General features: G+C 36.7%; 1 protein-coding gene across 1 annotated transcript in view; it reads right to left on the reverse strand.

The window, feature by feature from the left end:
* Positions 1-27,096, reverse strand: part of LOC102397960 (serine/threonine-protein kinase TNNI3K) — a 331,002-nt gene that overhangs the window by 226,589 nt on the left and 77,317 nt on the right. The window contains exons 6-9 of the mRNA XM_045166126.1: positions 9,400-9,498; positions 6,822-6,960; positions 1,177-1,321; positions 986-1,090 (exon numbers count right to left, since the gene is read on the reverse strand). Coding sequence (XP_045022061.1) covers positions 986-1,090; positions 1,177-1,321; positions 6,822-6,960; positions 9,400-9,498 — 488 coding nt within the window. The remainder of the gene's footprint in view (positions 1-985; positions 1,091-1,176; positions 1,322-6,821; positions 6,961-9,399; positions 9,499-27,096) is intronic.

The following is a 27,096-nucleotide window of genomic DNA, read 5'->3' on the forward strand; positions in this document are numbered from 1 at the left end:
AAATCTGACACACTGATGCCTGAGGCAGAAGTATAAGCTTAATTTTAGTTCAGTATTAATCAGTAGTTAGTCTCTCATTTCTATTATTCACCAGTAAGGTACAGACACTATATAAATAACACAGTAGTGTCAAATACATGTTCTAGGTGTTACAAACCAGCCGGGAGATCTGCAATATGTGGGTGAATGTATCTTATATTCAAGGTTTACTCAATTTGAATGACTATGCTTTTATTTAACAGGCAAAACAGTAGCCTGTTAATGAGGGTTTTAAATTATATGAATATCTGCCTTCCTTTGGGACAATTTAGGGACCTATGCCTCTTGAGTTTTTATCAGCCCTTTTCTTCCCTCTCTCCTCCTCTTTTCTTTCTTTCTTAGTCACAACTTTTCCAAACCTAGATGCTCCTCCAGTGTGCTTTTCCAGAGCTCACTCTAAAGGACTCTAATGGATTCCTAGCAAGGAGTTAATGCCTTCTTATGTATCTCGGTGGCCACCCTGACTAAGCTCTTACAGGCTGACAGATGGATGTCTTAGATAGGTAGATACATTTGCACATAAGGTTTAAGTGGCAAGGAAAAAAAATGTCACTTTTGATGCTGATGAATCCTAGTAATGAGATTCTTGTCGGAGGAGGATTATGGGCACTGCTCCTTTTGGCAGCTTTCTGCAGAGTGGAATGGAATAGAAGCAATATGCTTACAGATGTTGACATGCCTGTTGCCTTGGCAACATCAGCCCCTGTCTTTGTGGCTGCTGCCAGCAAGGCAGCATCTGGCTCCAGCCCCATCTGTTGTACTGACTGCAGCATCTGCCTCTACCTTTTCTTCCGTGCATCTAGCTTGGACTGCCTATCCTCTGCCCACCCTCTGCTCTTGCTCTCGAATTGTAACATCTGCCACTATTCATTCTTGCTTTACGTACATGACTTCTGGTGTCAAAGAGTACTCACTTAGTGGCAATTGTGCTTAAATATTCCTTTACCTGTGAAAAGCTGTTTCACTGAAGATGTTTTCTTTAGTCAGACTTTCTATTCCTGATATTTGAATGATTTCCTTGGCAACTTCAAATTTGCCATTGTAGCATGCCCTAGAGATAAAGAAAATATTTTGAGAATAGTAGGAAGGTACATACAATATACCTGCAGTACCTATGGAACAATACATAATACTCACAGGTGCAAAGGGGTGTCTCCATAGATATTGACAACATGTGGCTGAACTTCTAAATCACTCTGGAGCAGGTACTTCACTATATTGTGATGTCCAAAGCGAGAACAGAAATGGAGTGGAACGTGATCTTCATTGTCCTGAGCATTTACTGTCATCAAAAGAAAGATATGTTTTCTAGAATTCTCTATTTCTCAACCTCCTCATGTGTAGTATCAGGAACTTTTCTAAGTACCTAAGAGACTCCTGAGAATTGCCAATTAATGACAACAATAAAGAAAATTAAGTGCAACCGATTAAAAAAGTTATGATTCTCTTCTATAGCCTATTACCACATGAAGCAGGCTTTCTTCTAGCTCCCATAAATCTATGGAACACTTCTAATCAAATCTGGCTTGCACAATGAAAGAGTTCAGGAAACTAGTAAGTATCTAAAAGGCACTCATGGCCTTATTTCCACAAGTATCACTGTTCAAACTGATTATCCTTCCATCCCCCATGAAAGATGTTAAAAAGTTCAGACTCTGGACAGAGCATCATTTCCCCAAATTTTGGCCCAATATATTAGCATGAGGCCTAGTATGCTGTATGTTTATGGTGCTATTTAGGAGGTTCTGATGTTCCCTCAACTGAAAAATGTTATACTGTAGTACACAAAGCATGGTATAATGAAAAGGCAACAAGTGATTCAGACCTCATTAATTGTGTTACCCAAGACAACTGTTTAACATTAACTGCAGTTTAAAATTGTCCAATCGGTAATGATCATTTGACTTTTTCTTTGTCCAATCCAGCCTTATAGCCTCTTCTGACATTTAGGGAATTCCCTATGTTGAAAGTGCTAACTAGATAACAAAATCACATTTTATCATAGAAGCTGCAAAAATGTTTTCCAAGTCTCCTTTGCAGTTAGGGCACAGGATTATCACAGGGTGACCATATGTCCCAGTTTAGTGTTCTTACGCTAGCATAGTTTTTAATAGCAACACTTTCGCTCTCAACCATGCCATGGTTGGGTGCTTATCTGCAGGCTTTTCTATTCAAAATGTTACTTCAGACTCTTACATCAGAGCTCATGACATACAAAAGCAGAGTCTCATCTGTTTTGGGAAAGTAGCAGAGGTGGAATAGCTGCATCTAATTTCCAGTAGTAGTGTTTCCAGCCAGACTGGGTACCCTGCATTGTTGGTGCCAGAAACACAAGTGCTGGTGTGTATGTTAGCAGGGGTGGCAGTGTGCCTTCAAAGGATTAATATGGGGGGTGTGGTTCCGGACACCATTTCTCACTGTGAGAATGCCAAACCCAGTTTTCTACTCTGTTCTGGGGAAGATTCTATGATAATTGATACAATGTAATATATTTCCTTCATGTTTAAATTAGCAAGCATTAGTTTCCAAATCTGGCAAATAAGAACACCTGACTGACACAGTCATTCCTCAACAAGTAATAAATGATCAATATGCACCGGGCACTGTGCTAGGTGTTGTGGATATTGATTTCTTATCAGTTGATGGAATAACATTGTTGGGCAGCGGAGATGCTGAAAGGATTAAAGGAGATAATTTCGGGAAAGTATCTAGCATGATGGCTGTCACATATTAGACATCTAATAAAAATGTCTACTTTCCCTTTTTACTAATTTCCCTCTCAGAAATTTACCAAATGCTAAGGCCAATAAGGTATAAATGCATAGAGTCTATGCCCTCAAATAATTTACAATCTAGTTGAATAGTCAGCAATTATAGGCCTGAAGTAATACAAGTCAACACCAAGCTGCTAAATTTTGGATTTGCTTTAGCACAATTTTTAAAATTAAAAATAATCAGTGATCTACAGCCACTTTTTATTATTTTATTACTCTGTCCATCTGTATAGAGGGCTTTATTCAAAATAGAAAAAAAAACAGCCCTTAACATTCATTTTCATTATTATATGTAATAGAAATCATCTGTTGAACCAAAAAAGTTTATGGAAAGATTTTCTTTTAATAATAAGCAATAGGAAGGAAAAGAAAGGCAAGATACTAGTTTATTTTTTTAAAGTTCAAATAGAATAGTCATTTAACATCTAATAAGCACTGTAGGCCTTATAGCTGCTATATTTGTAGACAATGATTCTTATTTTATTGTTCTATAAGATCTTAAGCCAAAAAGAAATCTTTAACAAAGTTACTGAACTCCTCCTCTCAGGGTTGTTATTGAAAAATGAATCTTTGAATCTTTTATATTAATGAGTGGCTCAGAAGGACACTCTTCCTTCAGAAGAATGTGCCTGGGTGTTTTGATTATCTTCCTTTTAAAGATTCTTTTTCTTTGTTCATATTCTGTTGGAAGTCAGGGAAAGTCAATACCATGAGTCAATGCTTGAGAACAGTAGGGAGCCCAGGGAATCAGGAGGTCATATGAGGATTCTTGAGGTCCAGAGGGGACATTGTAAAACAGAATAAAGCACAATATTCCATTAATTCATGATTTTCCTTTGGCCATTCTGGTCCCACCCAACATTGTTCTCTAGTTGAATCAATAAACTTCAAAGCAGATTATTTCCTTGATAAATTATCCTCAGTAGCCTGGACATTATTCCCATCAAAGAAGATATTAATACCAACCAAAGGGATAAGCCAGGAGAAATCTGGATCAGATGCAGAGTTTATATATTATATATAACTCCATTTCTGCTTCAGCCATCCTGATACCTTAATTTTGTCATAGACCAATTTGCAAAGATAAAAAAATACATATATTATTATTATTATCTGAGGAAAACTGAATGTATGATAGTCTGTTCGCTCTAACTTAATACATAATTTAGAGGTCTAAGTAAAGGAAAATTTTAAACAAAGGAATACATGTAAATCATTATTAGAAAAATATGTGGTCACTAGTCCTCTACCTTGAAGAGCATATGTGTTCAGCAGTGTATTTTGAAAGGAAGAGTAGATGAATATGTAGGTAGATGGATGCTACTTCCTGCTTAATTCTGCTCATTGATCTTAAAGATAGAATAAATGCTTCCATAGTAACCCATTAATGTTAGCACATCCCAATAACTTAACTTGCAAATGTATCTTAAATAAATTTTCAGTGTGATAATAAATCTGTGTGATAGTTCTGACAAGATATATTTTTTAAAATAAATTACTTCTCTTTACTGACCATGTCCTAGAAACTTTTGTGACTTTTTCTGATATCCATGTCCATGTTAACAAAATTATATCTTCATCAGATGACAGAAATTAATAGTTTCTAAACTTAAAATTTTCCATTTTTAACTCTGTATCTCTATTTTTACAAATACAAAAAGAATTTAACTTTGTATCTATATTTTTACAGATACAAAAAGAACTGTATCTCTATTTTCTTCTTATGGAGTCCAGAAATATTTGATCTTTTCAATCTCAATCAACAAGCATTGTATTTCTCCTTTTTCATTTCTCTACAAGGTATAAAGAAGACTAGGGACTTAGAACATATGTGACTGAATAGGTCAGTCTCCCAAACATGCTGAACATGCTTTTGGAATTATATTTTGGTTAATTTTATAACCTTAATTTATTTTCATTTGTGATGTTCTGTTACCATGGAAACATAATGTAAATACCAGATTTCAAATTGCGCTTCTTTTGGGGTCATTCATTTACTCCTCCCCTTATGTCCATTAACCACAGGCAAGGTTTAAACCTAAAATAAATCATCTGAAGGCTTAGATATATTTTAGAGTAAGTGAACTAGCTGATAATAAATCTTGTGCAGCATCCACTAGCACTAAAGATTTTCTGGTTTATTCTTTGCAATTGGTTTAAGTGCAAAAGAGACTTAAATATCAATTGTGTATTAGAAGGAAATACAATGCTTAAAAATCTGAGTCATGTCTCTTGATTTTTTTTTTTTTTTAATGATTGAGTAGGAGGCATTAGAGTGCTTCTGTGAGTCAGAAGGAAAATGCTAAAAATTATATCATATGATGCCGGTATGTACTGGGAATACGGGTGCAGCACACATTTCAATGCCTTTTGTAGAAGAGTCCTTTGATCCTGGAGACATGCTGATCATAAATGACACTCATTTTGACACCACTGAGCTTTGGAGTTGTTCAGAGGAATAAAAGGCTGAGGTTGGCATTGATAATAAAAGGAAGAATGTGAGCAGTTCCTGACCCCTTGGAAAAGTGAGGCAGTTTCAGAAACAATTACGTGCTCAGTGATTCACACTGGTGTACTTCTGACTATTCTAAAACAACAGAATCAAAGAGACTGCTTAAATAAGGTCCAAGGAACAGCGCTCCTTGCATCCTGACAACACAGGTTGTTTATGATAATGCTATAGAAAAATTCCTGAGTTACTGTACACTGGCTCAGAAAATGATAGAAACTACATTTCTCAAACATTGCCAAATAAAACGGTCCTGTTTCCAACATGGAAATGAAACTGCCTTAGCCTCTTGCCACAGTTGTCCCTGGGAGCCTTTGTGTTTTCCTTATGAGTAGACGGAAACATCGATTAGTTTTATTAACTGAATATCAATCTCAACCTTGGACCAAGAAAATGGCAGTTCTAGAGCTTTGACAACCTTGTGCTTTTGGAAATGTGCATCATTTCTGCTGCAAAGGCCAGCAGTTCTTACAGCTGGGCTTTTAATTAGGTCTCTTGAGGGTCAGTGGAAGAAGACTGGATATGCCTGAGAGAATTTAACAACAAGATGTAACTCTGAGTGAATCTGTGTCAAGAAATAAAGTTTGTGAGGAAGATAAAAAAAGAGAAAGAAAGTGCTTTTCTTTAAAACTTTCAATTTTCCAAAATACATTTTGTAATTAAAAAATTAAAAAAGTTGCAGAAAATTTTATTCTATTAAATGCATCTAAAATATTTCTGTGTATTCTAAAGCTTTTTTCCAAAACTGGTCACAATCTAACTCTATTTCCATTTAAAATAATAGTAGTCTCACATACTGAGGTGGATGTGGGGAGTAACATGGAATGCTCATATATAGCTTTGGGAATGAAAAATAGTGTAAATATTTTGGAAAGCTGTCTGAAATTTCTCCCAAAGTTAAACATGTATATGACCTTTGATTCAGCAATTCTCTCTCTATATCTATCTATCTATCTTCATTTTCTAAAAAACAGAAAAAAATTAACCTATGGGAATAATAGAAGCCAGAATATTGATTACCTTTGGTGGTGAAAGCTATTTACTAAGAAGTGGGCACAAAGGATCTTTCCAGGTGAAATATTTGCAACCTTCCAGATAAAAATACTATATCTTGGTCTTGGAGGCTTTTGTGTGGGTGTATTCAAAAGGAAATATTCACTTAATACTCAGTTAGGATTTGAGAATTTTGCTACATGTAAGTTTTACCTCAATTAAAAAAAGATTAGTGAGTAACAAGAAGTAGGAAAAGCTTAAGAAAACCCCTTACTTTTATGGTTGTACCTAATATATTAAGCTGAAATAAAATATGCAAAGAAGGATTAACATATAGGTTTAATTAATATATTTAAAATAATAAATTATGACTTGAGGTACAAATTAGGACATGAAAACTAGAATAAATCAACTTCAAGATTATTCTCTAGTAAATAAGTAAAGTAGAAGAAAAAGCAAACATAAAGTAAAAGACTGAAAAATTCTTCTTCTAACCATAATCTTACCATCTGCTTTGCTGCCTTCTTCCACCAAGAGTTTCACAATATTAAAGAATCCTTTTGCAGATGCTAGGTGCAGGGGCCTATCTCCAACTTCACCACTTACATTTACATCAGCACCAAATTTCAAAAGGAGGCGAGTTACCTAAAGGATCCAAGCATTTGAGATTAGTGTCAAATGTCAAATAATAATGCATAGCTTTCAGCAGTATGGAAGGAGACATATCATTAAGATGTTCTTCTGGTTAATTTTTGCATGAAAAAAATCCTAATTCAATTGGCCTAAACAATACGGTATTTATTATTATATCACCTAGCAAGAAATTAAAAACTGGAGCAATTTCAGAGTTCAGTCTTCACTGTACATAAACAGTCTTCTCTAAAGTCACCCATAATAATCTCTAAACAATTCTTCAAAATCTTCTGGCCAGAGTCAGCAGTGTTTATGTGATTCTTCATTTTCATAGCGACTCCATGCATAATAGGTCACCAATGGTCATCTTGTGACTGGGATTCTAGGTCCTGTTTTGATTTGTGAGTAAGCAGGAGATAGCCACACTAGCTTTTAGCATCTTCCCACACTGGTTGAGATTCACAGCTCAGGAGTCTTCCAGGGGTTGTTTCTGGTAATTTACGGGATTTGTCCAAATTATTTACACATCCACTTAGGAATCTTTCAAATACTTTTTCTAAACTTGACATTGTCTCCTCTGGGAATTTCAGAAGTCATCACAGTGATCCCAAGAGATAAGTTAAGATGTATCTGTGCCATTAAAATATCAGTTATGGGAGGACTCCTCAAAACTCTTGACCACTGAGGGCCTTCTGCTGTGGTCCTGGGGTTAAGACTTTGCCTTCCAATGCAGAGGGTGTGGGTATGATCCTTGGTCAGGGAGCTGAGATCCCACATGCCTTGCAGCCAAAAAACCGAAACATAAAACAGAAGCAGTATTGAGACAATTTCAATAAAGACTTTAAAAATGGTCCATATCAAAAAAATCTCTAAAAACAAGTCTTGACCACTGACGCATCAGCATAAATGTGAATTCAAGCTCTGAAACTATTTTGTGGCAGCAAATAAATATATTTTAGGCAGAAGCCTCTCAAGAATATGGTATACATTTGATAGAAATCTAGGTGAAAAAAATAGCTGGTGGAATGTGGGAGAACTTCTTATTGTGTGCAGTGGGTAAAGAAGAAAGGTTCTGAAATTAGGCTTCTATTTATTAGTTATGTCACTCTGAGTAAATGATTTGGCCTTTTCAAAATTCAGTTTCTTCATCGCTAAGATGGGAATACCTCATAGGGTTGTCATGAGGATTAAATAAGTTATTACACGTGAAACACTTAGAAAAGTGCCTGGTACTCAATAAATGATACCAGAAGAGGTAGTACCAATGTGGAATATATGTTTTATCCATTTGTTGGCTAATGGGCATACCAATGCTTAACTCAGGAGAAAGCTGAACAGCAGTAGACATTTAGTTTCAGGAACCTTGCACTCCTAAGCAGATATTTCCACTTATACAGACTCCATAAATTCTGATTATGTGACTTTATAATGGACAGATTTAAACTATCGTTGAAATCGATTGTCTATTAAGCACTATTATTATATACCTAGGAAATATTGCTCTTGGTACAAAACATCTACTCTTCCACTTAAAAATAAGTAAATAAACAAATGCCAAGGAACATGGCATATCAGGCACATTTATAAACCAAATGTGCCATTACTCTGTCAGCATATTTTAGTAAGTGACAATAGCATCCATAAATTACTTATGTGCTGTTTTTGCACATAGAAAGTGAGCCCCTTATCATAAAAGGGCCATCCACATTTTAGCATAATTTTATAATACTGTGACTATATATTCAGGGAAAGTAAACAAATTTAACACTCCACATAACATGCAGAGAAGCTCTTTATGTTTCTGCTGGGTGATGAGGTTAATCGCCAAAGAGGATGACTTAACAAACAACGTGCATTGTGTATACCCTGCCTGTGCCTGAAATCAGAAAAAGTTTGGAGTTTTTCATCACTTGAGCTTTGGACCCTGTACTTTCAGAAGCATTTTCAGTACTCAGCTCTCCAGTGCACTCCAGTGCACTCTGAGCAGCACATCAATGAAATGAGCAATCTTCCCTAGCTAGAGGTCACGCTTCACAGGCTTGAGAGTGTCCAGGCATATGCCAGCCAGCAAAGAAATAAAGGCACAATGATTGGAACAGCACAGAGACAAAAATAAGTTTGATTTTCAACTTGGGGTCCTCAGGAAGTGCAATAGCATGACCTCTACAAAGGTGTGATTCTGCTGCATAACTGAGTAATACTAGAGATCTAGGGAGATAAAATGAGGAAGAATGAAAATGGTCAGTGAAAATGAACAACTTGGTAGCTGCTATTTTTCTGTGGATCTACAAAAGCTTTTCAAGGGTAGAACTGATGAGAAGATGGCAAAAATGATCCAGAGGATATCTCAAGTAGCCTTTCTTTGAATATAGTACAGTTCAAGAAAAGCATGGAACACTTAAGTGATGCCCCAGGCTTTGGACTTACCTACATACTTACTTACTAACTTACCTGTTCATGCCCGTAGTATGCTGCAATGTGCAGTGGAGTGAAAAAAACTGCATCTTGAACATTGACATTAGCTCCATGTTGCAGAAGCACATCAGCAGCCTGGATAAGAAAGAGCTAGGTTAGGAGATTCACTGGGGGCATCTGTCCAACAAATTTATTTTACAATTAAAATGTATTAATACAACTAGTCTCTAGGAGTCACCATTCTAAAACACAGTATTTTTCCATCTCCCTTCTCTGAAATCTCCAATGGCTTGCTTTTGCCTAGAAAATAAAAGCCAAGCTGCTTACTATGGTATTCAAGGTTCTCTCAATCTGATGGTATCCTTTAAAATGTACTTTCCATGACTCTCTTTCATAAACCCAACTGTACAATCAAACTGCACTCCATTTTCCACTTCTCTGAGTCTTTGTTCACATTATTTCCTCAGTCAGAAGTTCCCTTCTGCCCAATCTACAGATATTTAAACCCAAGCTAAATGTCATCTCCTCCAATATTTCTTTACTTTCCCTCCATTTGTTGCCAAATTATTTGCTAAAATTGTCTTTCTTCCTTTTACATCTCACTCAACTTTCTTTCATACTATTTAGAACATTTACAAACTTATATACATGCCTTATCACCCTTATTAAAGACCAAATTCTTTAAGGACAAAATGTGTACCAAATTCATCTATATAATCCTACTCTAGCATGTTGCCATGAAAATAGTAATCATTCAATAAAAATTTGTTGAATGAATGAGTGATTAAAACAAACAAACAAAAAAAAAACTAGCAGGAGCCATCGATCAACTGCCTTCCTGGAAAGGCACAGACTGCCAACAAATCTGCTGACCCTTTAGATTGATTCTATCAAAGACTCATCTCCAAGCCTCTTTTCTCTAGAAAACTGATTGAAGTCATTTCCTCCAGATGTGTTCTTTTTCACTGTAAATTTTTCTAATGTACTCTCTGTTCTTTAGTTGGTAAAATAATATACATTTGGGGAAATTTTCAAAAGTCTGTTAGTCTTAGAAGAGAGAACATGAAGCTGGGATCAAAGAGCTCAAGGAACATCTGTTCCCACACCTCTTCTCTTCTATGCCTCCATCCTAAGTTGAAGGCATAAATGGTAACTGGAGTGCCTCTGTCTCACTCCAAAACATAGAAAGATAGGTTCCACTCTCCCATTTTAAAGGTAAAGACACTGAGCCTCAAGGAGGCTTTTTAACCTATCTGAGGTCATACAATTAATAAGAAGCAGAACTGGAATTCAAATTTAGGCTTCTTTGAAGTTTCTTTGCATCAGATCCTTCCTGTGACCTTATCACTTTAACACTAACCTTTAAGCAAATGAACTAGCTGAATCAATCTCAGGTAAAATGAAGCTTTCTGTCAGTAGAAGCTTGTTAGATTCAGCTTTGTAGATTCAGCTTGGAATTTAATGCTGGAACCATTTATATCAAATGTCTGCTATCTTAGACTTCATATGCCTGTGAGTTCAATCTTGGGAACGTTTAAAGGAGGTCACATGTGATCAAGGTAAATGGAGCTTTTTACAAATTCTCTTATTTTAAACATAGCATAAAATAAAGTAGACAGCATGAATTTTTATTGTACAAAGGATTCTCAAATGTTAACATATAGACCCAATTTCTTAGGCATAGTTCCAGAACTTACTTTCATTCTAAAAGATAAGGGCTCTTAGTCCAATGTAATTTTTTCCTAAGTTTGCACTTATCCAGTTATTCAGAAGGTCAATCTTTTGGCTCAATATTCATTAATTATGAAGTGTTGGCCTTCTGAGAAACTGTCAAAATGTAAGATTTAATGAAACCACACAGAGTCATTATTGAACTGTAGGTTTTAGTTAGTTTGTTTTAAAATTCAAGAAAATAGTTAACCATTGAGAGCAATGTACACTGGAATTATCTGAATAATTTCACGGGCTATTTATATACATTTAATGCATCTATTGGTTCTTATGATATTTCAAGTCATGATAGGGAGTATATCTCCTACCAATTTTATAGGGATACAATGTATCATGATATACAAATATGCTTGTCATTGTGGTGAAGATAAACACACTCATATTAATGCTTAGGCTGGAACATATATCTATTAAATAATTTTAATCATGCTTCCCCTAATCTAGAACCTGAAAGAGTGGGTAGATCAATTTCATCTCCTTTCCACTACATGAAGTCCCATGAAGTCCCAAACTGAATTGCTTTTATTCACCACTATGCTAAAAATATAATAGGCATCCAGATAATTATTGAATTGGACTGTATTTCTAGTTAAAAAATAAGAATATATATCTACTAGTCATAAAGGAATTTAAACATTAACAATAGGACCCAAATATATGATAGAAAATTTTTAAATAGTTCAACGTACACATTTATTGATCCTTTACTCTGAATTAAACTTTAGCAAATCCCAAGTGTCTGCTCCATGCCAGGAACTGTCACTGGCATTTTTACATACATTGTCTCATTAAGTTTTCTGCTGGCCATAAAATTCTGTTGTATTAAATAATTTTGAGAAAATCCATAGTTTTGATTTTTGTCCCCCCAAAAAATAACAAAACTACTAGTGAAACTGTATACTAGAAAAAAGTCTTATCACAGAAAGGATGTCTTAATAATCTTTAAATTAAAAAAAAGAACTTTATCATACTTATATTTGTATAAATTATATATATATATATATATATATATTATTAAAGAACCAAGATTCAAAATTCAGTTCAGTTCAGTCGCTCAGTCGTGTTTGACTCTTTGAGACCCCATGAACCTCAGCACACCAGGCCTCCCTTTCCATCACCAGCTCCTGGAGTTCACCCAAACCCATGTCCATTGAATCAGTGATGCCATCCAACCATCTCATCCTGTCTTCCCCTTCTCCTCCTGCCCTCAATCTTTCCCAGCATCAGGGTCTTTTCAAAGGAGTCATCTCTTTGCATCTGGTGGCCAAAGTATTGGAGTAACAGCTTCAACATCAGTCCTTCCAAAGAACACTCAGGACTGATCTCCTTTAGGATGGACTGGTTGGATCTCCTTGCAGTCCAAGGGACTCTCAAGAGTCTTCTCCATCACAATAGTTCAAAAGTATCAATTCTTCAGCCCTCAGCTTTCTTTATACTCCAACTCTCACATCCATACATGGCTACTGGAAAAACCATAGCCTTGACTAGGTGGACCTTTGTTGGCAAAGTAATGTCTCTGCTTTTTAATATGCTGTCTAGGTTGGTCATAACTTTCCTTCCAAGGAGTAAGCGTCTTTTAATTTCATTGCTGCAGTCACCATCTGCAGTGATTTTGGAGCCCTAAAAAAGAACATCCACCACTGTTTCCAGTGTTTCCCCATCTATTCGCCACGAAGTGATGGGACCAGATGCCATGATCTTAGTTTTTTGAAGGTTGAGGTTTTAAGCCAGCTTTTTCACTCTCCTCTTTCACTTTCATCAAAAGGCTCTTTAGTTCCTCTTCACTTTCTGCCATAAGGGTGGTGTCATCTGCATATCTGAGGTTATTGCTATTTCTCCCGGCAATCTTGATTCCAGCTTGTACTTCTTCCAGCCCAGCATTTCTCATGATGTACTCTGCATATAAGTTAAATAAGTAGGGTGACAATATACAGCCTTGATATTCGGTTATTCTTTATTGATGAAACGAATAAGCATGACAGTGTCTGTCACAAAGTCATTGTTTTATGAGCACAAAAAATGGGTTACAGCTCTTTGTTTTGATAGGAAAAGAATTACTATACATTACACACTAAAAATATTTCCATTTGCTAGTTGACTTCTCAAAATATCCAAGTAGAATCTCTACAATTTCCAGGTTGTAATTTAAATACTTGTTTGAACATTCTGCTCTTTCTTCCTAGAAAGTTTCTGTTTTCTTTCTTTGACTGTAGTATACCTAGTCTCAAGGCCAAGCTCAGTTCCCAGGTCCTCTGAGAACTTTTCACAAATATTTTACTGTATTAAACATTTCTTTCTCTAAATGCTTATATTATTTATCCTCACAACTTAATCTTTTCATTAATTATCACTGTGTGTAAACCACTATTATACAAAAATTAATTAAACTATTTTTATCATGTTCTGAACTTGTCTCAATGAAGTATAGGAAGTTTTGATTCCGGATTAAGAAGGATTTTTCACCTGAGACACTGGGATTTAATCCTTCTAACTAAAAGAGTTATACCTTATCATTTTAAATTCCGGAGATTTAAAAAGTAATGCCTACAAGAGAAAGGTCCTCATTGTTCTTATTTGCTGAATGTTTCTGCTACAGTATGACTTTAACTTATTGACTTGCACTCAACTGACTTCTGACTCTGAACTTCATCTTATGAAAATCATTGACAATGATGAAGAAGAAAGAAATGACTACATCAATAGGAGCTAAATATCTCATGAAAGAGAAAGTAAAGTAAGGTAAATTCTATATGGGATAAAATGGCAATCAATCAGAGCTGAAATTCCCAAAATTAAATATAAGTGTTTTATACCTAGTAGACTTTCCAATAAATATCTACACTTTGAAATTAAGTTTTTCTTTGCTTTATTTAAAGTGATATCTCATTTCTTGTGACTTCTTTGGGGTCTCCCTCAAATTCATACTTACACTGATGTTTTCCTTAGGATTTATAGTTTGTTTAAAGCCACAGTTTTCTCTTCTATAGATCTTTATCTAACCTTTACTATTGAGACTTATAGAGAACAGAATAATGAATCTCTTTTGGGATAATACCCACTTCCATTTAGTAGAAAATCTGTATTAACAAAGTTTTAGAAGAAAATGTTTTTGAAAGATTATGCCTCAGGAACTCAAAATGATCCCAAAGATTTTAATATGCAAGTTGATTTAGATCTGAAATTTTTCAATGCTTCCAGTTCTAATTTTCAATGTGTGTGCTCAGTCACTCAGTCGTGTTCAATTCTTTGCCACCCCATGGGCTATAGCCTAAAAGATTCTTCTGTCCATGGAATTTTCCAGACAAGAATACTGATCGGGTTGTCATTTCCTTCTCCGGGGGATCTTCCTGACCCGGGGACAGAATCCCCATCTCTTGTGTTTAACTTTCAATAACCCACTCTAATTGTGTCCCATTGAACAATTACCCTCTCTTCTAAACTTTTCATTGTTTTTCAAGAGTAGTCTACATCTTTTATTGACACATTCTCACCTCTTAGTCACTACTCAGCCCACCTATAGTCTGGCTTCAGATCAGAATTTCCAAACTTCAGGGAAATTTCTTTGGAAAATGACATCAAAGATCGCCCAACTGTCAATTCCAATGTATATCCTTGGGTCTTTTCCTTATTTTAATATTTCTCCAGCATTTCTTACTATTTGTCTTCTCCTTAAGTTCCTATCCTTCCTTAGACTGACTGACATAATGATCTTTGAGTTTGATCCCTACCTCTCTGCCAGCTTTTTATTGTCCTTCTCTAGAGGTGACTCTGGAGAAGGAAATAGCAACCCACTCCAGTGTTCTTGCCTGGAGAATCCCATGGACAGAGAAGCCTGGTAGGCTGCAGTCCATGGGGTCGCACAGAGTCAGACACAACTGAAACGACTTGGCAGAGGTGACTCTCTGTTTATCTCTTAAGTGTTTCTTCGGTGTTGCTTTTTTATCATTAACATTATATTGCCTCCTGATTTCCTTTGTCTGCTTTAATTGCCTTGAATTAATTAAGATAATACATGGAAATCATTTAGGACAAAACTTGGTAACCTAAGAGGAAGTGTTCAGTGGTAGTTATTAGCTATCTTGCCTTAAACATTCTCTAGTTGATTTTATCTATCACGATTGCTACTACTGCTGCTACTATTACTAATACTGGTACTATTTCTACAACACACATACACAAACAAACACACACACACTTCTCTCTCCAGATGCATGTATTTTACCGATTCCTCCAATATGGGGTCTACCTTACTTAGCAACTCAGAATTTGATTATATGGGCACTTCTCAGGTGGCTCAGTGGTAAAGAATCTGCCTGCCACTGCAGGAGATGCAGGAGATGTGGGTTTGATCCCTGGGTCAGGAAAATCCCCTGCAGTAGGAAATGGCATTCCAGTATTCTTGCCTGGAAAATTTCATGGAGAGAGGAGCCTGCTGGGCTACAGTCCATGGGGTTGCAAAGAGTTGGACACAACTGAGCAACTGAGCAGCAGCAGCAGACTGCTTATATATTTCCCCTGTTTCCCAATTACTTTTACTCTGGGTTCATTTCAATGATTTCATCTTTATCACTTGCCCTTTGCTTTTTGGTAATGTGAATGAAGTATTAGAATGTGTGCTTTGAGAATGTTGTTATTTAGTTGCTCAGTTGTGTTTGATTTTTTTGCAACGCCATGGACTGTAGCCCAGCAGGCTCTTCTGTCCATGGGCTTTCCCAGGCAAGAATACTAGAGTGGGTTTCCTTTTCCAGAGGATCTTCACAACCCAGGAATTGAACCTGCGCCTCCTGTATTGCAGGCAGATTCTTTATGACTGAGTCACTACGGAAGCCCATCTATGAGCTAAATAAGGATATCTCATTTAATTCTCACAACAATCTCATGGCACTGTTACTAATAATCCCATTTTAAAAATAGGAAAAATAAAGTTAAGAATTACACAGTCTTAAGGAAAAGCACCAAAATTTAAACTTGAATCTATAGAAGTCCAAAGAATCATACTACTCCACAGTGTTTTTCTTCTTACATGTGCTATTATTTGGGGGCAGCCTATAATTCCTTGACACCTCAGACAGTTCTATACAGGATATAGTCCTTGGCTGATGTTCTTCAAGGATTTTCAAGGACATCTGTGTAGCCAGTATATCAATAAGTATGATTCTGACTTTGTAATTGCTTGCAGATGACTGAAAAAAATAAAGTTAAAAGTTATTCTAAGTAGATGTTATATGGTAGGTATCTTGAAGAGTCATATATACTATGACAAGAATTTTAGAATTTTTCCTGAATTTTTTCCATAGAGGGTTTTACCAACAGATTTCCAACAAGAGCAAAGTATATTCTGATTTGCACCTTAAAAAGATCCTTCTGGTAACAGTATAGCAAACAGACTGAAGAGACAGCAAACTAGAAGCAGAGTGACCAGCTAGCAGGGCTCAGCAGCCAGCTAAAAAGACAGGGATAAGGATAAAAGTGATCTAGCAGATAAAAATGAGGTGGTAGTAGTATCCAAGAGATGGAGAATGGGTTTTAGAGATATTAAGATGATACAATTGCATGACTCAGCATATTGGGGGTGGGCAGAGATGATGGAAGTTATTAACAAATGATGACTATAAAAGAGGAAGACGATAAGGGGAAATAAGCATGAGGGTAAAACTGTGTCTAATTTGCGAATTTAAAAAGTAGGAACATCACCCATGGTTTCTCTCAGGTTAATCACTTAACATATTTAGTTTCTTCTAGTTCCCTTTAGCAATTCATTGTGAGCTTATCCAACACCACAGCTGTTTCAGCTGGGGTTGATCCCTCAATCAAAATGCAAACATATTTCCTGAGTTTTTAAACAACTACCAAAAGCTATGTCAATTAAAAATACCAATAATTGCTTATCCATTTATATTTAAGGCTTCATTACCTAGCATTTTAGATCATAACATTACTTTAGATTTAAAATAAGCACTTCTTTTGATTTTATGCTCTATTTTCTGTAAAATTTTTTAGCTGTATATATACTGACTTCTCTATACCCATTACAACTGTTAAGTGAGAGCTCCCTATCATATAGTTACAGAGGTTTATCATTTAAAACACTAACTGAATATTTTTGTAAAGACTTTTTATTTTACCTGACATAGCTCTAATTAAATATTTGAGTACAAAAACTTACTGGAAAATAGTTTCTTCAGGCTGTCACGGAAATGAGGTTCTCTTATGTAATCTTTCTCTTATTATCTCAGGTTAAAATTAAATCTGGTCTGAAAATTACTTGGAAAATGATTCCACAAGATAACATTATTAAAGAAATTAAAGGGACACTCCATATTCTTCATATGTTGTAGAAATAGAGCTTAAAGGTATATCAACTTATATACATAAAGTAAAAGAATTCCATTGATTATATAAATCTATAGCTTCTCAGGAAATTGTAATAATATAAATAGAAAAGCTGGTGGATGAAGAGTGATGAGAAGTTGTGAGGTCAAGGCTGGAGCTACAAGTGGGATCATTTTAGAGAAGTAATAATTGAAGTTAGGCGATAACACCAGTTCCATCGGTAAAAGGAGATACTTGAGGGATATTTATGGCTAAAAAGTGGGAAATAATGGAGCCAGCAAAGGAAAGAGAAGAGTCATCCATGAAAGAAAAGGAGAACAAAGGAATGCTTGTTAAGGAAGCCCATGGAAGAGAAATTCTAAAGAAAAGACAGGCTAAATTTTCTGAGCCTTCCAGCTAATCGTCATCTTGCTGTGCTATTTTCTTTCTTACATATATTCTTTTTTGCAGCATTTCCTTATGTGAGGGTCTTATTTTAAAATCCCTGGCTGAGAAAACAGGCTTTCAATGTTTATGTGTTATGAATACATCATGTTCTATGCATTTCAAAAGCCACAATTTTTTTCCTTATGAGATTTATTTTTATAGCTTGCCAAAGGTCCAGCATTTTTTGGCTATACTGCAATTGTAGAGACTTGAAAATTGTAGTACAAGTTAGGCTCCCTCTCATGGATGGTTTTCCTTATACTGCCTATACCCTGGACATTGTAATCTGACAAAGAATTTTCTCATGACCTGTCCTGCAGCCCAAGACACCTACTGAAATCATGTAATTTGCCTCTACTTGAAAAATAAACTTCTAAATTACAGTTTGAAGGTGATTTGCAGTCAACTAATAGAACATAAAACCTACTCCTTAAAACAAACAAACAAACAAAAATAAACTATTATACTTGAAAAAAAAAAAAAAAAAACTAATAGAACATAGTTCAGTTCAGTTCAGTTAAGTCGCTCAGTCATGTCTGACTCTTTGCGACCCCATGAATCGCAGCACGCCATGTCTCCCTGTCCATCACCAACTCCTGGAGTTTACCCAAACTCATATCCATCGAGTCGGTGAAGCCATCCAGCCATCTATCCTCTGTCGTCCCCTTCTCCTTCTGTCCTCAATCTTTCCCAGCATCAGGGTCTTTTCCAATGAGTCAGCTCTTCACATGAGGTGCCCAAAATACTGGAGTTTCAGCTTTAGCATCAGTCCTTCCAATGAACACCCAGGACTGATCTCCTTTAGGATGGACTGGTTGGATCTCCTTGCAGTCCAAGGGACTCTCAAGAGTTTTCTCCAACACCACAGTTCAAAAGGACCACATAAAGATTTTGGCTCTTAGATAAAAATGATTAATAAGAATCTTCCTAAAAATTATTTCAAAGATCAATTTATTTCCACCAGCAGGGATTTAAAAATTAAAAAAGACAACAGCTAACTCTCAGGTTCAGGGGTTAGTCCTGTTTCAAGCACATTCTACAGAATGTTTAGGGCTTCCCTTTTTGAGCTTCCTCATTAAATAAGGCAGAAAACATTATTTGATGAACTGCGAGATATGAACTTAAGTAATCAATTATATCCTATAGGCTCTGTATTTAACAACATAATTAAAAATGTTGGTCTGCAATAACTTAGAATAAGTGACACAATAATATTGGTAAATCCAGTCATAAAAATATTTTAGCCGATTATGAAACAGTATGTATTGACTGGTATACAGATCAATTATAGATAATTTTCTTTCTAGATAAGTTTATTAAAAGAATATCCATCATTCAGTCAGAGACCTATTATCAGGACAGAAAGCAGAAGGAATAATGGCGGTAACTATTAAAGTAAGTTAAACTAAGATAAACACACGGAGACTAATAATTGAAGCCTACAATGAAAATGAAAAAAGTATAATACCAAGTATGCCTGTCAGTTTCAGACACAGAAAGGGCTAAGGAATAATGTGGGTGAGACTCAAGCCCAGACTTCTAATTGTTTCACATGGGTAGTAAATAGCAGAACCTGGATACAAATAAACCTAGGCAGTTTGATTCCAGAGACCACATACCTAATGACTAGTCTATATATTATATATTGATATCCCTCGAAGCTCAGTTCGTAAAGAATCCATTTGCAGTGCAGGAGTCCGCCTGCAATGCAGGAGATCAGGTTTGATTACTGGTTTGGGAAGATCCCCTGGAGAAGGAAATGGCAACCCATCCCAGCATTCTTGTCTGGAGAATCCCATGGACAGAGGAGCTTGGAGGGCTACAGTCCGTGGGGTTGCAAAAGTTGGACATGACTTAGAAACTACACCACCACCACATATATTATACTGCTGTAGCCAAAAAACATTACTCTAGAATCCCAGTTTCTCTAACATTTCAAACATTTTTCAAACTTTTACTTAATGAACTCAGCACAAGTACTCAGCAGGGGCACTATGATAGAATTGGCTTGGGTGGCTCCTGGATGTAGGAGGCATGAGCTTATAACTCCTTCCTTTCTCCTTGAATAAGCTCCAAGATACCTCTGGAATGCTAGACATCCTGAAAGTACATACTGGAAATAACTGTTCAACAAAAGAGTTGCTAGTTTGGGGAAAATAGAATTGTCACCACATTTACCTGCTAGTCATCTTTGATTCTAAGCAAAAGACAGGGTCAAATAATATAAGTATAGAATCATGCCAAGTTTCCTGGGTTAATAGAGCTCTTCTCTTCCAGACATAATTTATAATCCCCCTATAAATCCATCTACGTATACATTTGTTATCATCTTCGAGAAAATATAAGTGGCATTGCTATCTATGAGGCTAACTTGTTCCCTTGAATGTGGGAATGATATTTCTCATGAATATTAATAGAAAATGACAAAAGTTATGGAATGTCACTTCCAAGATTAGGTTACAAAAAGACTGTGACTTCATCTCACTTACCCTACCTTGATCTCTCCATGACTCTCTCTGATGGAAACCAGATGTCTCATTATGAGCTTTCCTAAGAATAGCATCACATGGTAAGGTCCTGGTGTCTCTAGATAATAGCCAGAGAGGACCAAAACCTGCCAACAGCTACAAGAGTGAGCACAAAAGAGGACTCTCTTCATTCAGTCCTTAAGAAGACTGCAGACCCATTAGAAACCTTGTAAGAGATACTAAGCCAGGGGACCTTACCTCTCAGCTAAGGTATCCTGAGATTCCTAAGCTACAAAAATGGCAAGATAAAAAATGTTTACTGTTTTAAGCCATAAAGTTTTGAGATAAATTTTTTATGCAGCAAAAGTTAGCTGATATATGGTTGTGTCTCTCAATTTATTACTAAAAAATCCAAGTCACAACTGACATCGATATTAAATAGTTAAATAGGCCACTTCTGAATATCAAGAGGAACAACAGTTCAAATCAGCAAATATTTATGAGAGCCTAAGTTTTCTAAGCACTGTGCTAGTTTCTGGGGATCAAAGATAAATTAATTTTTCAAAAGTAATACATAGGTCAGTGGAAGAAACAAAACAAAATGATTATGATATAAAGCAGAATAAAAATAATTTGATATGAGATAATACATGGACTAATATAACAAAAGAAAGGCTCTATCAAAAAAAAAGAAGTTATAAATTAGTTCTGTAAAGACAGAGAAACCTATATCTGGGAGGGTACCTGGAAACTGAAATAGAAGTTGCTAAGTGGAAAAGGGAAGATAAATTAATTCATTCATCCCTCAAACTTATTTGATCATCCAGTAGTAACAGGCACAGAACATATGTTTGCCAAATTCTACTATTTCTTAAAATCTAGTTCAAATTCTACTCACCTCTTGAAATCTTTTTAGACTTCCACATTCATTGAATTCATCACTGAGACAAATTATTACATACCCCAATATCTTTAGAATTACCTTGAGGCTTTATAAGAATGTATTACAGATACCCTCTTAGGAATTATTGAATCCGATTCCCTAGATACTAAAAATTCCCTAGATACTAAAAACTAAAAAAAAGCTTCTTAGAGATTTTCTCTTGCATCCAATATGGAGTAACAAGGAGTATTCCAGAGAAGCTAAGGTAGCTAGAGTTCACAAGAGAGAGTACCAGAAACAAGAGAGTTGAATAAAGAGAGAAATACAAAGACCTGGAGAAGGTTCCCTTAGAGGATAAAGCTGAGCACTGAGTAGTGTGTGCTTGTGAGGCAACTACTGCTGACTGGGAAAAGAACCAATGAAGATTAGTGATAATTATGCCCAGTGCTCACACAAGTCCAGGGATAATGCCTAGGCTCATCACCCAGACTGGAAATGCTCCTGATTCATGGGGCACTGAGCAAAATACTCACAAGAGACTTCTCTCAGTAGCTGGTTGTTAACCTTACATGGATTATCTGGGTCATGAAGATATTTTTTGTATAGTTCTTCTGTATACTCTTGCCACCTCTTCTTAATATCTTCTACTTCTGTTAGGTCCATATCATTTCTGTCCTTTACTGAGCCCATATTTGCATGAAATATTCCCTTGGTGTCTCTAATTTTCTTGAAGAGATCTCTAGTCTTTCCCATTGTATTGTTTTCCTCTATTTCTTTGCACTGATCACTGAGTGCTTTCTTAACTCTCCTTGCTATTCTTTGGAACTCTGTGTTCAAATGGGTATACCTTTCCTTTTCTCCTTTGCCTTTCACTTCTCTTCTTTTCACAGCTATTTATTTGCAAGGCCTCCTCAGAGAGCCAGTTTGCTTTTTTGCATTTCATTTTTGGGGATTGTCTTGATCCCTGTCTCCTGTACAATGTCACGAACCTCCATCCATAGCTCATCAGACACTCTGTCTATCAGATCTAATCCCGTGAATCTATTTCTCACTTTCTATGTATAATTGTAAGGGATTTGATTTAGGTCATACCTGAATGGTCTCGTGGTTTTCCCTACTTTCTTCAATTTAAGTCTGAATTTGGCAATAAGGAAACAGTTCCACTTCATGGCAAATAGATGGGGAAACAGCAGGGGAAACAGCAGAAACTGTGGCTGACTTTATTTTTCTGGGCTCCAAAATCACTGCAGATGGTAACTGCAGCCATGAAATTAAAAGACGCTTACTCCTTGGAAGGAAAGTTATGACCAACCTAGACAGCATATTAAAAAGCAGAGACATTACTTTGCCAACAAAGGTCTGTCTAGTCAAGGCTATGGTTTTTCCCGTGGTCGTGTATGGATGTGAAAGTTGGGCTATAAAGAAAGCTGAGGGCTGAAGAATTGATGCTTTTGAACTGTGGTGTTGGAGAAGACTTTTGAGAGTCCCTTGGACTGCAAGGAGATCCAACCAGTCCATCCTAAAGGAGATCAGTCCTGGGTGTTCATTGGAGGGACTGATGTTGAAGCTGAAACTCCAATACTTTGGCCACCTGATGCGAAGAGCTGACTCATTGGAAAAGACCCTAATGCTGGGAAAGATTGAGGACAGGAGGAGAAGGGGACGACAGAGGATGAGATGGTTGGATGGCATCACCGACTCGATGGACATGGGTTTGGGTAGACTCCGGGAGTTGGTGATGGACAGGGAGGCCTGGCGTGCTGTGGGTCATGGGGTTGCAAAGAGTCAGACACAACTGAGTGACTGAACTGAACTGAACTGAACTGAAACAGTTTGTAAGCTTCTTAAAAAATTATACATAAACCTACCAAATGATCCAGCTTTTCTACTCTTAAGATTTGTTAAAAGTAAATAAAAGCACATATCCATATGAAGACTTGTACAGAAATCTTCCTTGCAGCTTTACTTGAAATTCCTAAAAACTGGAAACAACTCAGATGTCCATCAACAGGTAGATAAACACTGTGGTATATCCAAACAATGCAATACCACCTATTGACTAGACATCTTATTTGATCATTTATCATGTAATTGACATTTAAACTTTACACATTTAAGGATCTTCAACCCTCCACTTCCAATTCTATACACACACATAATATTCCCCCATTGTTCCCCATCACAATGAACTGGAAATTATTTATCCAGTTGCTGGTACCAGAAACCTATGAGTTTTTGTGGACACCATCATCTCCTGTACCCCCTCATATATAATCCATCAGTAGATTAATTTAATTTTACCCTTTACATTTTTGCAAATCTGCTCTTATCTCTGCATATCTACTAATACCACCCGTACTCAAGCAATAATTATAGATTATTGACTCCAAATACATCTGCTTGCATAAATTCTTCAAATTCAGTTGATTTTAAACATTGTACCTAGAATTATTCTATCAGAATGCAAATTTGATCATGTTACCACTTCTCAAAGGCTTTTCATTGTTCTCAGGAGAGAGAGAGAGAGAGAGAGAACTCCTTGACACAGTTTGTCATCCAACCCAGGGAGATTTTGGGAGTAAAAGAGGTATTCACTTAAAGAATAAAGGGAGCTTAGATCAACAATATGATCAGGGATTTTCCTGAAGAATCAGGAATATAATATCACTCTACAAATAAGTCTATTGGGCACCTGACCCATAACCTTTTTCTCCTTGTTTTTCGTTTTCCACCCATCCCCTAGGTCTCTTAGCTCCATACACACACATTATGGTCTTGTTGCTGTACTTCCTATAGTCAGACAGTTTTAATATATATGATTTCCTCTTCCTGGAAAGCTCTCTCTGTGTCTCAACTCCTCATCTGTAAAGTGGAAATGAGTTTGCCTATTTTGAAGGGCTTTTTAAAGGATTAAGAGTTAATATATGCAACACTGAAAGTAGGAAGTCAAGAAATACCTGGAGTAATGGGCAAATGTGGCCTTGGAATACAGAATGAAGCAGGGCAAAGGCTAACAAAAGTTTTGCCAAGAGAATGCACTGGTCACAGCAAACACCCTCTTCCAACAACACAAGAGAAGACTCTACACATGAACATCACCAGATGGTCAATATCAAAATCAGATTGATAATATTGTTTGTAGTCAAAGATGGAGAAGCTCTAAACAGTCAGCAAAAACAAGACCGGGAGCTGACTGTGGCTCAGATCAAGAATTATTGCCAAATTCAGAGTTAAATCGAAGAAAATACGGAAAACCACTGGACCATTCAGGTATGACCTAAATCAAATCCTTTATGACTATATAGTGGAAGTGACAAATAGATTAAAGGGATTAGATCTGATAGACGGAGTGCCTGAGGAACTATGGAATGAGGTTCATGACATTGTACAGGAGACAGCGATCAAGACCATCCCCATGGAAAAGAAATGCAAAAAAGCAAAATGGCTGTCTGAGGAGGCTTTACAAATAGTTGAGAAAAGAAGAGAAGTGAAAAGCAAAGGAGAAAAGGAAAGATATATGCATTTGAATGCAGAGTTCCAAAGAATAGCAAGGAGAGATATGAAAGCTTTACTTACTGATCAATGCAATGAAATAGAGGGAAACAATAGAATGGGAAAGACTAGAGATCTCTTCAAGAAAATTAGAGATACCAAGGGAACTTTTCATGCAAAGATGGGTACAATGAAGGGCAGAAATAGTATGAACCTAACAGAAGCAGAGGATATTAAGAAGAGGTGGCAAAAATACATGGAAGAACTATACAAAAAAGATTTCCCGATCTAGATAATCATGATGGTGTGATCACTCACCTAGAGCCAGACATCCTGGAATGCAAAGTCAAGTGGGCCTTAGGAAGCATCACTACAAGCAAAGCTAGTGGAGATGATGGAATTCTATTTCAAATCCTAAAAGGTGATGGAATTACATCTATTTCAAATCCTAAAAGATGATGCTATGAAAGTGCTGCACTCAATATGTCAGCAAATTTGGAAAACTCAGCAGTGGCCACAGGACTGGAAAAGGTCAGTTTTCATTCCAATCCCTAAGAAAGGCAATGCCAAAGAGTACTCAAACTTCCGCACAATTTCACTCATCTCACACGCTAGTAAAATAATGCTCACAATTCTCCAAGTCAGGCTTCAACAGTACATGAACTGTGAACTTCCAGATGTTCAAGCTGCATTTAGAAAAGGCAGAGGAACCAGAGATCAAATTGCCAACATTTGTTGGTTCATCAAAAAAGCAAGAGAATTACAGAAAAAATATCTATTTCTGCTTTATTGACTATGCCAAAGCCTTTGGCTATGTGGATCACAAAAAACTGGAAAATTCTTCAAGAGATGGGAATACCAGACCAGCTGACCTGCCTCCTGAGAAATATGTATGCAGGTCAAGAAGCAACAGTTGGAACTGGACATGGAACAACAGACTGGTTCCAAATAGGAAAAGGAGTATGTCAAGGCTGTATACTGTCACCCTGCTTATTTAACTTATAGGCAGAGTAAGTATGTCATGAGAATTGCTGGACTGGAGGAAGTACAAGCTGGAATCAAGATTGCTGGGAGAAATATCAATAACCTCAGATATGCAGATGACACCACCCTTATGGCAGAAAGTGAAGAAGAACTAAAGAGCCTCTTGATGAAAGTGAAAGAAGAGAGTGAAAAAGTTGGCTTAAAACTCAACATTCAGAAAACGAAGATCATGGTATCTGGTCAAATCACTTCATGGCAAATAGATGGGGAAACAGTGGAAACAGTGCCAGACATTCTCTTTTGGGGCTCCAAAATCACTGCAGATGGTGACTGCAGCCATGAAATTAAAAGATATTTGATCCTTGGAAGAAAAGTTATGACCCACCTGGACAGTATATTGAAAAGGAGACACATTACTTTGCCAACAAAGGTCCGCCCAGTCAAAGCTATGGTTTTTCCAGTAGTCATGTATGGATGTGAGAGTTGGACCATAAAGAAAGCTTAGCACTGAAGAATTGATGCTTTTGAACTGTGGTGTTGTATAAGACTCTTGAGAGTCCCTTGGACAGCAAGGAGATTTAACCAGTCCATCCTAAAAGAAATCAGTCCTGAATATTCATTAGAAGGACTGATGCTGAAGCTGAAACTCCAATACTTTGGCCACTTGATGTGAATAAATGACTCCTTTGAAAAGACCCTGATGCTGGGAAAGATTGAAGGCAGGCAGAGAAGGGGGTGACAGAGGATGAGATGGTTGGATGGCATCACCAACTCAATTAACAATAATTTGAGTAAACTCCGGGAGTTGATGATGGACAGGGAGGTTTGGGGTGCTGCAGTTCATGGGGTCACAAAGAGTCGGACACGACTGAGCATCTGAACTGAATTGAACACTGAAAGTAGCCACTATTGCTCCCACAGCTACTGTCAGGTTTATTTCCTCTCTTTACTTGCTAAGGAGACTCAATGGAAAAGACCCTGATTCTGGGAAAGATTGAGAGCATGAGAAGAAGGGAATAACAGAGGATGAAACAGTTGGATGGCATCGTCGACTCAATGGACATGAGTTTGAACAAACTCTGGGAGATAGTGAAGGTCAGGGAAGTCTGGCGTTGCAAAGAGTTGGACATGACTGAGTGACTGAACAACAACTTGGTAAACATTTACTGAGGTCTTGGGTTATAAGCCAAATTATCAGTTCCTCAGAGATTCTCTCCTAACCTCAACTGAGTATGGGCATATTCATTTAGGAAATGCTAATTGTGTGTCTCCTATAGGCCAGACAGGCCTTGTGCTCAGAATTGAGGACAACAGAGAGAAAATGAACAGCTACAAAGACTATGTTTTTTTGAGCTTAAAATTTAGCACAGGAGACATACAGTAAACCAAAGGAGATAAAGATAGGCTATTATATAG

Source organism: Bubalus bubalis, chromosome 6 (genome assembly GCF_019923935.1).
Source record: "Bubalus bubalis isolate 160015118507 breed Murrah chromosome 6, NDDB_SH_1, whole genome shotgun sequence".
In the NCBI taxonomy this organism is placed as follows: Eukaryota; Metazoa; Chordata; class Mammalia; order Artiodactyla; family Bovidae; genus Bubalus; species Bubalus bubalis.